General features: G+C 40.0%; 1 protein-coding gene across 7 annotated transcripts in view; it reads right to left on the bottom strand.

Moving 5' to 3' along the window:
- LOC126373787 (atypical protein kinase C) overlaps positions 1-14,006 on the bottom strand; it is a 322,244-nt gene that overhangs the window by 25,743 nt on the left and 282,495 nt on the right. For all 7 annotated transcript variants that reach the window (XM_050020083.1, XM_050020082.1, XM_050020080.1 and 4 more), the window contains one exon: positions 1,838-1,888. In XM_050020083.1, the coding sequence (XP_049876040.1) occupies positions 1,838-1,888 (51 nt within the window). The remainder of the gene's footprint in view (positions 1-1,837; positions 1,889-14,006) is intronic.

The raw sequence follows: 14,006 nt of genomic DNA, 5'->3' as shown, positions 1-14,006 counted from the left end.
GTTCGCTTGGGTTTTAAAAATAGAGTGATTTTTTTTGGAGTTTCAAGAGCCCCAATTGAAAAGCAGATAGAACTCGCCTACGCAATGCCTATCGGGGTGGGCAGAGCCACAAAGCTCCAGGAGGCAAATTCCAGCCAAACTTGGTATTCAAGTCCTAAGATACATGTTATAAATGATGCATATTATGATGAACTGATACATTGTTAGGTAATTGTTCCATCGCGCATACCTACAGAGTACAATAGCCTGCGCATAGAGCATTGGTCTCACGCTCCGGAGGTCCCAGGTTCGAATCCCGGCGGGGGCATATTACTAAAGTCACTTTATGATCCTTAGTTTGGTTAGTACATTGCATGCTGATCACCCGATTGTCTGAAAGTAAGATGTTTCCGAGGTCTCGTTACGCGGGTCATGCCAGGGGCCTTTGGCGGCCCAATAACGACCCTGATACCAGATCCTGATTTTGGTTTCCGCGTTAACAAAACAACAATGAAGAACTTAGTTCAGCAGGGCTAACATGCGCAACGTGAAAAAAAAAAGAATTATCAAAATCGGTTCATAAATGACGAAGTTATCCCCGAACAAACATAAAAAAAGAAAAATGAAATATACGGTCGAATTGAGAACCTCCTCTTTTTTTGAAGTCGGTAATAAAATTATCGATCGATTCAATAAATTTTGTCGAAATCGATAAGTTTGTTTTTTCCCCTTAATATGCGTACCACGTCATTTTGTTCGTATTTTGACAGAACGAAATGACTTATTTGGGTTCAAATATTAGCTAGCACGAATCGACAAAACTATATAATTATATCGTCAGAATCGATAAAATGACCGTGACAAAATCGATAAAGTTAGCCCTACTGAATTCAAATTCTGATACACGATATATCTAATAATTGATGAACATGCAAATTTGCATTAGTTTGAATTTTCGGAAATACGATGATTAACGAGGGACATTTGGGAATTAAAAGCACTAAATTATCGTGAACCAAACATATCTATTTATCAACCTCCTGAACCAAACAATCCTTAGTGTAACCCTGAGGATCGTTTCTGTGTGTTTTAACATACAAATATATCAAATATTTCATCAGGAATCGAGGGAATTCCTTGTTTCAGCTGTGATTTGTGATTCTTCCGCCTCGTCGAGTTTACGATTATTCGTCATGCGAAGTTGAGCACAAACGCTAAACGCAATGTTATATGTTGCTAGAGGTACGCCATTTTGTCACTATTGACAACAATAATTCAACTCTGTGGCATAATGTTAAGCATCAAACCGGAGATTCAAAAGGCATAATGTCTAAACCTTAAGCATCAAACCAGAGAGGGAGTTAGCCAAGTTGCAAACGATTACAATACAGGATGTTAGTGACAACTTATCGAAAACTTTGAGGGATGATTATATCCGCAATATGAAACTGAAAATAATTAAAAAACACTACTATTAACACTAAAATTTTCATGAATTTTCCGACAGAAAATTCCACTTGATATCAACATAGAATCATGGTCTGAATCATCCCCCTCAGTATTTGTTACGGTGTCACTAACACCCGTAAAGATGATTCCGTCCTTCGGCGGGCATGGTAAGCCGTTGGTCCCGGCTATTAGCCGTAAAACACCAAACCACAGTGGAGCCGCGTGGTGGAGTATGCTCCATACTCCATGCGAGTGATTGAGGGGAGGCCTGTGCCGAGCAGTGGGACGTATATAGGCTGTTTGTGTTATGTATGTTATGCCTTAGATGCAAATGCCGCGATAAGCTTTTCTCAAAGGAAAGAGGGAAAAAGGTAAAGAAAGGAAAAGAAAGAATAAAAGCAATACTCACGGTCCTCCCCCGCACAGGGCATCCCAGGCGCCGCGGGGACATTGGGAAACACTGAAACAATACAATAATACAATTATTTACAAACAAATACAAAAGTACAACAGTAAAGTACAAAGAACCAACAAACGGACGAACGGTCGGCGGATTCATTTATTTTGTAAAACGAAATTGCATTTTGCAGGGAGGGAGTCAGTTGATCCAAAGTCAAGGGTTATAATTGAACCGCCATAGACAGTGATGTGCCCATTTTGGGAACATACAAAATCAAATATACCCTTTAGGCAGGTGAATCGGTCACGAGTAATAATATGTATACACTTTGATACGTCACATTAACTTTTTTGACAAATTAAACCGTATCTCACTAAATGTCAAATTTGATAGTGCGACAGAGTTCTAAAGTGGGTAAGTACAAGAAAGAACAATTTGAAAAACACGCAGTCAGTCTTCTGACTATTAAAGAGATTTTACAACAGTAATATTCCCTGGAACGGTACCTCATAAGCCATAGCCAGTGAATGTTTTTTCAACCAACCAAAGTCAAAGTGCGTCTTTGAGGTCGCAGGTTCGAATCTAGCACAGACCTAAACCAACGATTGTGGAATTTGTTTTCGAATTCACGTTTGGATCATAAATGATTATCATGTGCTCAGCGGTGACGGAAAACGTCGTGAGGAAACCCACATTCCCGAGAAATGCTTCGGAGGTATGTGACCTAACATGTACTGGGCTGGTTTTCCCTTCGCATGTTGGAAGGTCAGGCAGGCGGTCGCGTCTGTAAAAAACCGGAGCTGTCAAATCTTCAGGTTAGGTAAGCGGACCCTGTGAAAAACCGGATAATTCTACGGGGATGATGACGTCTTTCAAGGTCTTCCTCAGTCACCCTACCATCACCCCTCACGGCCTCTTTTTTCTTTTCAAAAATCTAGGTTTTGCCTTAATCCGCCCATTTCCAGTGCCCGGTGAGACTTTGGGTAAAGAAAAATAAGCTATCTGTGTTGAAGCCTCGTTCAAGTTGGCGCATTGTGGCTCGGCTCGGCTCGGCTCATCTCGGCTTGATACAGGCTTCAAGCCGTCGAGTGCCGCACAATCGCTGCGATACGATTTTCAAGCGCAATTCTGGTATTTTTAGAAACAATGTCAATAGCAATTGTCAGAGTGAATCCGACTGCGGTTCCACGGATTTTATTGAAAATATACTGTATTGTGTTTTTTTGGTCTTTGAAACGTGGTGTTGGAGGAGGATGGAAAGAATAAGTTGGACAGAAAGGGTTACAAATAAGGTAGTGCTAGTAAGAGTAAGGGAAAAGAGACAAATACTGAGAATTATTGAGGACAGAAGAGGCAAGATGGTTGGACACCTAATAAGACACGATGAATTTATTAAAAACATCATAGAAGGAAAGCTAGAAGGAAAGAGAGGAAGGGGAAGACCAAGAAGAGCTTACATGGAACAGATTAAAGAAAAGGTTATCGTCGTGTCTTGGGAAGTCAAGGAATTGGCCTTTGATAGACTGGAATGGAAAATGCTACACCGACAAGAGCGTGGCTCTTAAATTGATGATGATGATGTGTTTTTAGTAAGTAAGTATTTTTTTTTGTTGAAATAGGTTTGGTGATGCTTGTAATAATTACAGACCTCTACAAATATTAAACCGTTTATGAATAAAGTTTTTGAATTTGTGCCTGGTTAATGGTATGCACTCTAGTGATAGGCACTAGGCGGCACTAAATGGGCAGCAATTATTGAGCACCATTTCAACCTAAAATACGCCGACAAAATATGTGTGACCGGCGATTCTGACGGACACCAATAAGTCGTCACCTATTACATGGGAATTAAACATAGCTGGCGAGGAGTGGCTCCGGCCAAGTAGTTAATGCCACCTGCGGCAAATCTACAATAAGTCACGTCAAAAAACCCCTTTGCACCCTACACCTCTGCTAACCCCTTTGGGGATACGGGAGTGATACTATGTTATGTTCTTCTTCCTAGTTTTTAATTTAGATTTGCTCCAAATAAGAATCGGCTCTAACTTTCAACATCCACATATTTTGTTTTGTAAATCCCAGTAGAAATATCGGAGTTGCAAACAGATACATTGTTCTTTAGACAGTTTTCAAGATATTTCATTTTATCTAAATCCATAAAGTAGTATTATCTGTACCTAAACATAACTCCCCTATTCCCTGTAGTCTTACCAGTTGAACTACTGGGAATTTCTTTCCCAATAGACTTACTAAGATACCTTCCCATAAGACTTCAATCAATCAATCAATCAATCAATAATACTTTATTGCACAACAACATATACAAAGGACAAGACTTCGCTTTTCCCATTAGTTTTACTATAATTAAAGCACATAATAACGGGTTCTTACCGCCCCCGAACCCGTTAAACCCGTAGAACCCGTTATTATGTGCTATAATTATGATAATAACCGTATAAACTTAAAACAAAATTTTACTATGTCAAAATTTATAAAACATAGACCTCGTAATTGATAGACAGTTTGTTATGAAAATTTGCGGATTGGTGGTATATCCACAACATAAGGACGAAATGCCTGCCGACGTCTAGTTGTCCGTAGATGGAATAGAGTGGGTGGAATTAACTCGTCTAGTTCCTGCGCACACTCACCGAAGTGTATCTATTCTATAAAAAACCCACAGACAAGCTAGCCTTAGTCTGTGTTCTAGACTTTGGAGTCGAGCCTTCAATAATGAGTCATTGTCTAAATATAATGTGTTACAACTGAAAAGTAATTTCAAAGTAACTATGTAAAAAGTTCACACTAAAACTACAACATTTCACAGTCGATTCGCTTAACTAGTTTCACTCCTTTTCGAAGGCAATATTGTCAACAATTTAATAAACTTCGGAAAGGAAATTAAATATCTGAACGAGTTCGAGTATCGAAACGGAAAAAAGTAAAAAAAAGACGCCGTGTCGCGAGAACTAAGTAGCTATTTGAGAAATTCTGAAAATAAAACGAAGAGTAGTTCAAACTTGTGGAACTGTGGAACTAATGCTGTAGAAGTATTAAATGGAAACTGGATTTTATTTCATGACTCGTAAAGAATCGTGATATAGAAATAAGTTTTTCTCTATCGCATAACATAATATATTATCATCATCATCGCCTTATACGTCTGTTTCAGACGATTTATGACGAATCAAATATAATATAATATAATAATATACACAAATATATTATAAGCTCACAATAAAACCTAATTGGGGCAGTCAGTGCATTGTAGGTTTTTATCTATACAGATCTAGGAGTAAAGAAAAAATAATGGTGAAACAGGACTAAACTTACTTGAGACTTTTTAAGTTAAAGTACGAATGTTTCTTTTTTTTTATTCAAAATATTGCTTCTTTGTTAACAGCCTCCGTGGTCTAGTGGTTAGAGAGTTAGGGTCACGATCTGGAGGTCCAGGCTTGATTCCGATGGTCACATTGTCAAAATCACTATTTTGGTAAGGACATTTTAGGCTTGAATCACCTGATTATCCGGAGAAGTAAGACGATTCCGTGGTTCGGAGGGCACATTAAGCAGTGAGTCCCGGCTATCAGCCGTAAAAGCACCTCCACCAACACGCAGTCGATCAGTTTGGTGGAGTATGCTACATACCTTCTCCGGTTGATTGAAGAGAGGCCTGTGTCTAGTAGTGGGATGTACATAGGCTCTTTATGATATGTTATGTAAGTCACACACATGTAACCATTTTAAAAGAGACACAAGAAAGATTACAACACAAATGGGTCTCAAACATAATATACTAAAGTAGGCACCTATCTCTAACATTCAGTCGCGTGTGGAATTCCAACTATTCAGCTTTGACGGAACAAACTTCGCCATTCCAGGATTGCATTATCCTTTTTTAAAAGAAAACTGTCTGTTCTCCGTAGTTAAGTTTCAATTTGTTAAAGTAGACGCTCGGGCTCAAAGTGTTCTTACTATATTGCTTCGGCCATTCGGGGATTGGATAATCTTGTTTTCTGGAATCTAATTTGAACGATTACTGCCTTTGAAAAGTTACATTAACTAAGATCATCATCTTCCTAGCGTTATCCCGTTTTTCACAGGCTCCGCTTACTTAACTTGAAGATTTGACACGTCCGTTTTTTTACACAAGCGACTGTCTGTCTGACCTACCAACCCGCAAAGGAAAAATTCATGTTTCGGCATTGTGGGTTTCCTCACGATGTTCTCCTTTCCGCTGAGCACTCCAAACATGAAAACGAAAACAAATTCAAAAATCATTGGTTTAGGCCTGTGGTGGATTCGGACCTGCGACCTCAAAGTGAGAGGCAAGCGTTCTACCAACTCGGTTATTACGGCTCTTTCATTATCTAAGATATATAGGTACACAAAAAAATACGCTTCGAAAATTAGCAGATTGTTTGTAACATTTGTAAACAATGATTGTGAATTACTGTTGCCGATTGTCAATATTAATAATGATATAACTGAAAATGTCTTTAGGAATAGGACAGTTTTCAGAAAGGTACATTTTGTATTTAGTTTTGGAAGTTTTATGCATGAAAACCCCGTATTGGCTTCGGCCCCACGCCTTCCAAAAATCCGGGACTCCATAGTCCCGAGATAAGGAAATGACATACTTAATAATAATACGAGGGGAGGTCAAAAAGTTCGCGGAATGGAGGGGTTGGAGGGGGTTGGTTTGCTCGTACAGGTAGCCGCTAGTTGCACACCTCATTAACAGTATATGTACCAAGTTTGAAGCAAATCGGGTCATTAAAGTTTGAACTATCGACCAGCAAACAAGTGAATCGGGAAGAACTCAGCTAATATGGAGAAAATTGAACACCGCGCCGTCATTAAGTTCCTCACCAAGCAAGGAAAATCCGCTCAGACGATTTTTCAAGACCTGTTAGCAGTTTACGCGGACTCTGCCCCTGGTAAAACCATGGTTTACAAGTGGCATAGTCTTTTCAAGCAAGGAAGAGAGTCGATTGAAGATGACCCCCGCTCCGGACGGCCCATTGAGGCCACCACACCGGAAATCATCGAAAAAGTAGAGAAACTTGTATTAGAAGATACCCGCTTGAAGAAGAAGCAGCTTGCAGCAATGGTCGGTGTATCCGAAACAAGTATTTTAAATATCCTACATCAACATCTTGGGATGACTAAGGTCAGCGCAAGATGGGTTCCAAGAATGCTCACGCCAATTCAAAAAAGCGAGCGTGTCGAGTGTTCTCGCCAGTTTTTAGAGCTCTGTGGAGAGAATAAGGAAGAAGTTATGGCCCGGATTGTTACTGGAGATGAAACCTGGGTTCACCACTATGAACCTGAGTCGAAGCAAGAGTCGATGCAGTGGCATAAAAAAGGCACACCTTCTCCAAAGAAGTTTAAGGTGTCACAATCGGCCGGAAAGATCATGGCCACTATTTTTTGGGATACAGAAGGTATTTTGCTGATTGATTATAAAGATCGTGGTGTGACTATAACGGGACATTACTACGCTTCTTTACTGGATAGATTGAAAGAGGCTATCAAGGAAAAAAGAAGAGGAAAGCTGTCAAGAGGTGTGCTCCTTTTGCACGACAACGCACCCGTCCACACGTGCCATGTTGCGACGGCTGCCATTCACCGATGCGGGTTCGAAAAATTAAACCACCCGCCTTACAGTCCAGACTTGGCCCCCAGCGATTATTATTTGTTCCCAAAAATGAAAAAGGAACTGCGTGGACGAAAATTTGGCGATGATGAAGAAGTCAAGTCTGCAATTTCGGCCTATTTTGACAGCAAAGAGAAATCTTTTTTTTATGATGGAATAAACAAATTATTTGATAGATCCGGAAAATGTGTTAAGGTTAAGGGAGAATATATTGAAAAGGAAAAATAGTTTCGTGTTTAATTTCGACCCCCTTCCCCCTCATTCCGCGAACTTTTTGACCTCCCCTCGTATGTTAATATTATAATAATAATTAATTATTTTTTGTTAATATTTAGTCTATCGACTCCGTGAAAAACTGGATAACGCTAGGGAGATGATGACTTCATAGTTGAAAAAGGTTAGTATAATTAGCTGTTTACTTTCCAAAAGAGCCCTAATACCCAATGGCCCCAGAAAAGTTTATCGAGCTGTAGAATGACTGGCACGATGGAATGAACGGTACAGATTGTGTGTGAGTGAGATGGCATGAGAGGGGAAAGAGGGGAAGGAAGGGGGTTAATGGCGGATGGTGTGCGACGACGTGTGTGAGGTGGTGAACTTTTTGTAAAAATAGTAAAAAAGAATAATAAACTCAGTGTCTCAGTGAACATGACGGATTTAATTTTCTATACCCAACCTCAATTGCTACAAATCCCTTATCCACATAGTAAGAAGTAATAGATATTAGTGACAATCGGCCGAGTTCTACTAGTACCAGCCAGCCAGTTGGCAGCCAATGTTTTCTCTCTACCCGCACAAAGATTGGATTTGACGCGGTGCCTCCATTTGTCCCTTATTCTATTTTTCCGCAACGACACGGTTTTTGCAATCTTCAAACGATATTATTGGAGAATTGTGTTAGCTTCTCTTTAGTGGCGGGTTTTGTGATACCAATATCAACAAACTTATGAAAACTAATAGAAGATGATACATAATACCAGAAGTAGTGGCGACCCTAGGGCGGTGCGTGGGAGGTGTACAGTCATGAGAAATATAATCTTACCCACTTTGGGACTCTGTTGCACTAACATATTTGACATTTAGTGAGACTTACAGTTCAATTTGTCAAAAAAGTTAATGTGACATGGTACCAAAGTGTATACATATTAATGCTCGTGACCGTACCACCGCACCGGGCGACGAAATAGAGGGGCAGGGGGGGGGGGGGGGCGCACAAATCAACCAAGACTGGTTCACCCTGGCCACAAACTAACATCATCGGGTTAGATTGCGCAGAAAACTCATACCGGGTGGCCATAAACAAAATTTTAAAAAGATTTAAATAGGTAAATTTCAGTGGCCTAAACTAATCGAAAAAATTTGTATTTTAAGGGTCTGAGGGGTGCCACTGTGACGTCTCGCACCACCTAAATATTTTGCTAGGGCCGCCACTGAGGACTTTTTCTTGGACCAAGTAATTAATGACATTTGCGGCAGATCTACAATAAGTCACGTAAAAAAAAGTTTTTGCATACTAGGGATGAACATTTAGAAAAAAACTAGCACGACCCGAGTCGCTTTGTGAAAATGGTAGCAATATTAAAAAAAAACATAAATTCACACCGCCGTAGCCCTATTAGGGTGGGTAGAGCCACAAAAGATGAATACGATTCGTTCCAAGATCAAAGGTCACTCGAATTTTGAAAAAGATTTAACACGATCACTGTGTAACTGAAAATTAGATATCAACCCCTCACGAGCAATGTTTTCGCTAAACACGTTGGTATTTATGTACATAGACACCTTATGGCATGAAAAAATGTGCCCTACATATGGGATATGCACGTATGAGTTTCAAATGTTATGCCCCATATGTGGTTCATACACGTGCTGTGTATGGGGCATTAAATTACTGCAGTTGCGAAGGTGCTAAGTTTTAATAAATAAATAATCTATATGTCAAGTTAATTATTCTACATGTTTTCATGCATGCAACTTCTAAAACTAAATACACAATGTACCTTTCTGAAAACTGTCCCATTCCACCCAAAGACATTTTCCGTTCAGCAATGGCGACCGGATGTGACGGCTATGCCGCCGACCGGAAGTTCGATCTACCTGCACAGTCGCAACTGATACTGCAGTAGTGTACTACATTTCCGGCACATTTCCGTTTCCGATTGAAGCTAACCAGGCTTGTGAACTAGCTGTGCTCAATGGCTTTCCCTGGGAAATTCAGCTGCTTAGATAGCTGGGAAGTTTATATTGATGTGTTGCTGTTGCAGTTTCTTGTCATTTCTTCTCCTCAGCCATAACACCTTGCGAAATGACGTAAATTCAAATGTTACATTGACCTTCAACAAGTTTATCCATGATAATTACGTTGAATAAATGATTCTGATCCTGATTGGTAAACAGACTACATTTTAGTTAAAAAAGCTTTTATACCAACAGTGTCGAAATATCGGGAGTCTCAAATCCTTGCTTTAAACGCGGTAATAATCCGTTATTCATCATCATCAGCCCATTAACGTCCCCTCTGCTGGGGCACGGGCCTTCCCTATGGATGGATAGGGAGATCGGGCCTTAAACCACCACGCGGGCCTAGTGCGAATCGGTAGTTATTAACGACTGCTAATGCAGCCGGGACCAACGGCTTAACGTGCCTTCCGAAGCACGGAGGAGCTCGAGATGAAATTTTATTTTTGTGGTGACCCATCCTATGACTAATTTGCGAAAGTTGCTTAACTTCAACAATCGCAGACCGAGCGCGTTTACCGCTGCGCCATCGAGCTCCTCCGAATCCAAATAAGAATCCGTTATTATGTGTTTTAATTGAGAGCGAAGATAGACGTTAAAGATTCATAAGGTAAGAAAATTATTCGAAGACGTCGATAAATTTCGCACCAATCTTTTTGAGGTCCTTGTCCCCCGTTGGCAAGCCCCTGCCTTACTCAACCCACATCACCTACATATCGGCTGGTCATTCCATTAGGCGTGAAGACAATACGTGAACACACGCACTAAGGGGTATCAACTTACATCCTCATCTAAGAATCCTTTGTTTTGCCCTGTTTGACGTTTATTATAAGAAACATAAGGAAAATGTCGGTAAGTGCAATGATGCTACACAGTTTGATTAAGTGGAAATATCTGTGAAGTTAAGAAATGCTTTAAGCGATAAGGCCGCCATTTGCCATGTACGTCGGCCCTTAGGCTACAACGTATTACCTTAAATAATAATAAGAAATAATATATAAAATATTATAATATTGTTGTTATAAATACATTTCAGGATTGACCATTAAAGTTGTCATTGAAGGCAACAACCAAGGCATAGGTATATCATAATATTGAACTTGGCTCTCATTTCACATTTATGTCTTTGATGGAATTAACATAATATAAACCACTATTAGGCACAGACCTCCCCTCAATCAATCGGAGGGGGTATGGAGCTTACTCCACCATGTTGCTCCACTGCGGGTTAGTGGAGGCGTTTTGGCAAGTACTCCGGGACCAGCGGTTTAACGTGCCTTTCGAAGCACGGAAGCATCTTACTTTTTCGGACAATCAGGTTATTCAGCCTGTAATGACCTAGCCAAACGAAGGACAGGCTCACAGAGTGATTTTCGACAGTCTCTGTCGGAAATCGAACCCGGACGTCTAGATCGTGAGCCCACCGCTCTAACCACTAGACTATGGAGGTTGTTCTTGGACAATATTGGTCAGAGACATGACTCTTCCTTGTAAGTGATTTTAGTTTCTATATCACTCACCCTTGCTTCGGGACACTAACGAAGAGAATATTCATCATATAAACCGCGTACAGTCATGAGCAATATAATGTGCCCACTTTAGGACTCTGTCGCACTAACATGTTTGACATTTAGTGAGACTCACAGTTCAATTTGTCAAAAAAGTTAATGTGACGTGGTATCAAAGGTATACATATCAATGCTCGTGACCGTACGTCCCACTACTGGGCACAGGACTCCCCTCAATCAACCGGAGAGGTATGGAGCATACTCCACAACGCTGCTCCACTGTGGGTTGGTGGAGTGAAAAGAAAATTAAATCGAAAAAATCTGACTCGGACGGGACGGGCGTTGGCTTACTAACTATACATAGATGGAAAGAATTTTGCATGGACAGGAGGAGGACCCGGTGATGTACGCTCGTCCCGGTGCAGCGTCCCGGTGTAGCGTGTTAACCATACGCTCATCCCGGCTTGACAAGAACTGCGGGTTCAAGTCCCGTCCGACTCAGATTTTTTTTCAATTTAATTTTCTTTTCCTTGTAAGTACGGGAGACTAAAAATAACCCTAAATATGAATAAACAAAGTTGATACGAGTAGCTTGCCGTACGTTCTTATCTGAGGTATAAAGATAATTTACGAGGATAGTAACCTAAGATTCATACGTCCTCTAGTTATTATTCCGAGATAGTAAAATCCTCTGCCACGGATCCCTTATCTGTGATTACATTACTTGTATTGTCAGATAAATATTTATTCTATAAATATATCTTCTATTTTATAATTATTTCTTTATTTTACTTTTTTGCGCGCTACACTGCAGCTGTACAAGTGTACTGTATCCTATGCCGAAGGTTGTCTGGAAGAGATCGCTCTTAGCGATAAGGCCGCCTTTGCCCACACTGGAGTAAATGTTTTGTAAATTTGTGTGCTATAAAGTGTTTTATTATTATTCCGTGCTTCGTAGGGCACGTTAAGCCGTTGGTCCCGGCTATTAGCCGTAAAAACACCTCCACCAACTCGCATTGGAGCAGCGTGGTGAAGTATGCTCCATACCCCATTCGGTTGATTGAATTGCCTGTGCCCAGCAGTGGGACGTATATAGGCTATATTACATAATATTAAATATTTCCTATACTTAAAGGTTGTCTGGAATAGATTGACGAAGAATTTATTAAAAACATCATAGTAGAAGGAAAGCTAGAAGGAAAAAGAGAAAGGGGAAGACCAAGAAGAGATTAAAGAAAAGGTTAACGTCGTGTCTTATAGGGAAGTCAAGTCCTTTGATAGACTGAAATGGAAAATGCTACACCGACAAGAGCGTGGCTCTTTTGATGATGATGATGAAATAGATTGCTACTTAGCAATAAGGCCGCCTATTTTTCTTTTGTTTTGTATTTTGTTTTTTCCTGTTTGTGCAATAAAGCATTTGTTATGTTATGTTATCCTGTATAATACGTAGGGTAAAGTTTTGATCGGTTAATAAACGCCTCCCTATAATTGCCTTATTCATAAAAAACCGATATGACGTTTGAAGTGATCGCTCCCTATTGAACTAAAGTTTTCGACTAATAGATTAAGTTTTAACAAGTTTTCTTTCTGTTCCCGTTTGATTGGTTTGTTTGCGAACATTTGTTTCGGGTATATACTTTAGGTAGAACATAACGTAACATAGCATCATGCCTGTAACCCCGAGGGGGTAGGCAGAGGCGAATAACATAACAAATACTGAAACTATTTATGTTGTATTCGGCATCTGCTACGGCTGCTACGAACGTAGCTGGGTCGTAGCAAGTTCACGTAGTGTTTAGGGTCCCATAAGAAAGCGGCACCGCGTTTGCGTTCTACGTTAGATACTACGTAACGTAGGTAATATTATATACAGGGTCGTAGTGAATTTGGTGCGAGTTCAGATGGTTCCGAACATTCCGACATCAAATACATAGACAAGTGGCAAAGAAAGAGGGTAGACAGATATGTCTGCCCGTAGAAAATTATGGATCTACCTACTCCACTCCAATCTCATCAGTCATCCCGTGATCATGGCACTTGAAACAGTGTCAAAATATCAGGAGTCTCATATCCCTGATTTAAGCGCGGTAAGAACCCGTTATTATGTGTTTTAATTATGATAATAACCGCGTAAACCTAAAACAAGTTATATACAGGGTGTCAGTGACATTGAAACGGAAGCATTAAAGGATGATTCAGACCATGATTCTGATTTGATATCAAGTGGTATTTTCTGTCGCAAATGTATAGACCTGAAAATAATCTTCTTCTTATCAATAAAAATGTAATAATAAGCCCGAAATTTTATCATGTTTTTCTATGACGTCACAGTGTGCTTTTTCATTCAAATTCCACAGTAATTTCGTGTATTGACGTTTAGTAAAAACTAGCTGATTTGACTAGTTCGAAGTTAACCTATTACCAATTCTTTTTAACTTCTTGATTTTGGATGCCTGTGGCTGTTTAATTTGCGATTCTATTATAATTCGGCTAAAAAATGTTTAATTTGGAACTACAAAGAAAATAATGTAGCTTTTTAATACTTTTGTGGTTGAACGTTAGGCTCACGATCCGCAGGCTCCGGGTTCGAATCCCGGTGGGGACATATCACAAAAATCACTTCGTGATCCCTAGTTTGGTTAGGACATTACAGGATGATCACCTGATTGACCGAAAGTAAGATAATACGTGTCTCGGAAGGCACGTTAAGCCGTTGGTCTCGGTTACAACTTACTGTTGTAAGTATGTAAACGTTACATGAGCCATGTCA

The sequence above is a fragment of the Pectinophora gossypiella genome, chromosome 16, assembly GCF_024362695.1.
Source record: "Pectinophora gossypiella chromosome 16, ilPecGoss1.1, whole genome shotgun sequence".
NCBI classification, from domain to species: domain Eukaryota; kingdom Metazoa; phylum Arthropoda; class Insecta; order Lepidoptera; family Gelechiidae; genus Pectinophora; species Pectinophora gossypiella.
Note: the sequence above shows the minus strand (reverse complement) of the source record. Positions and strands in the feature narration are given on the sequence as shown.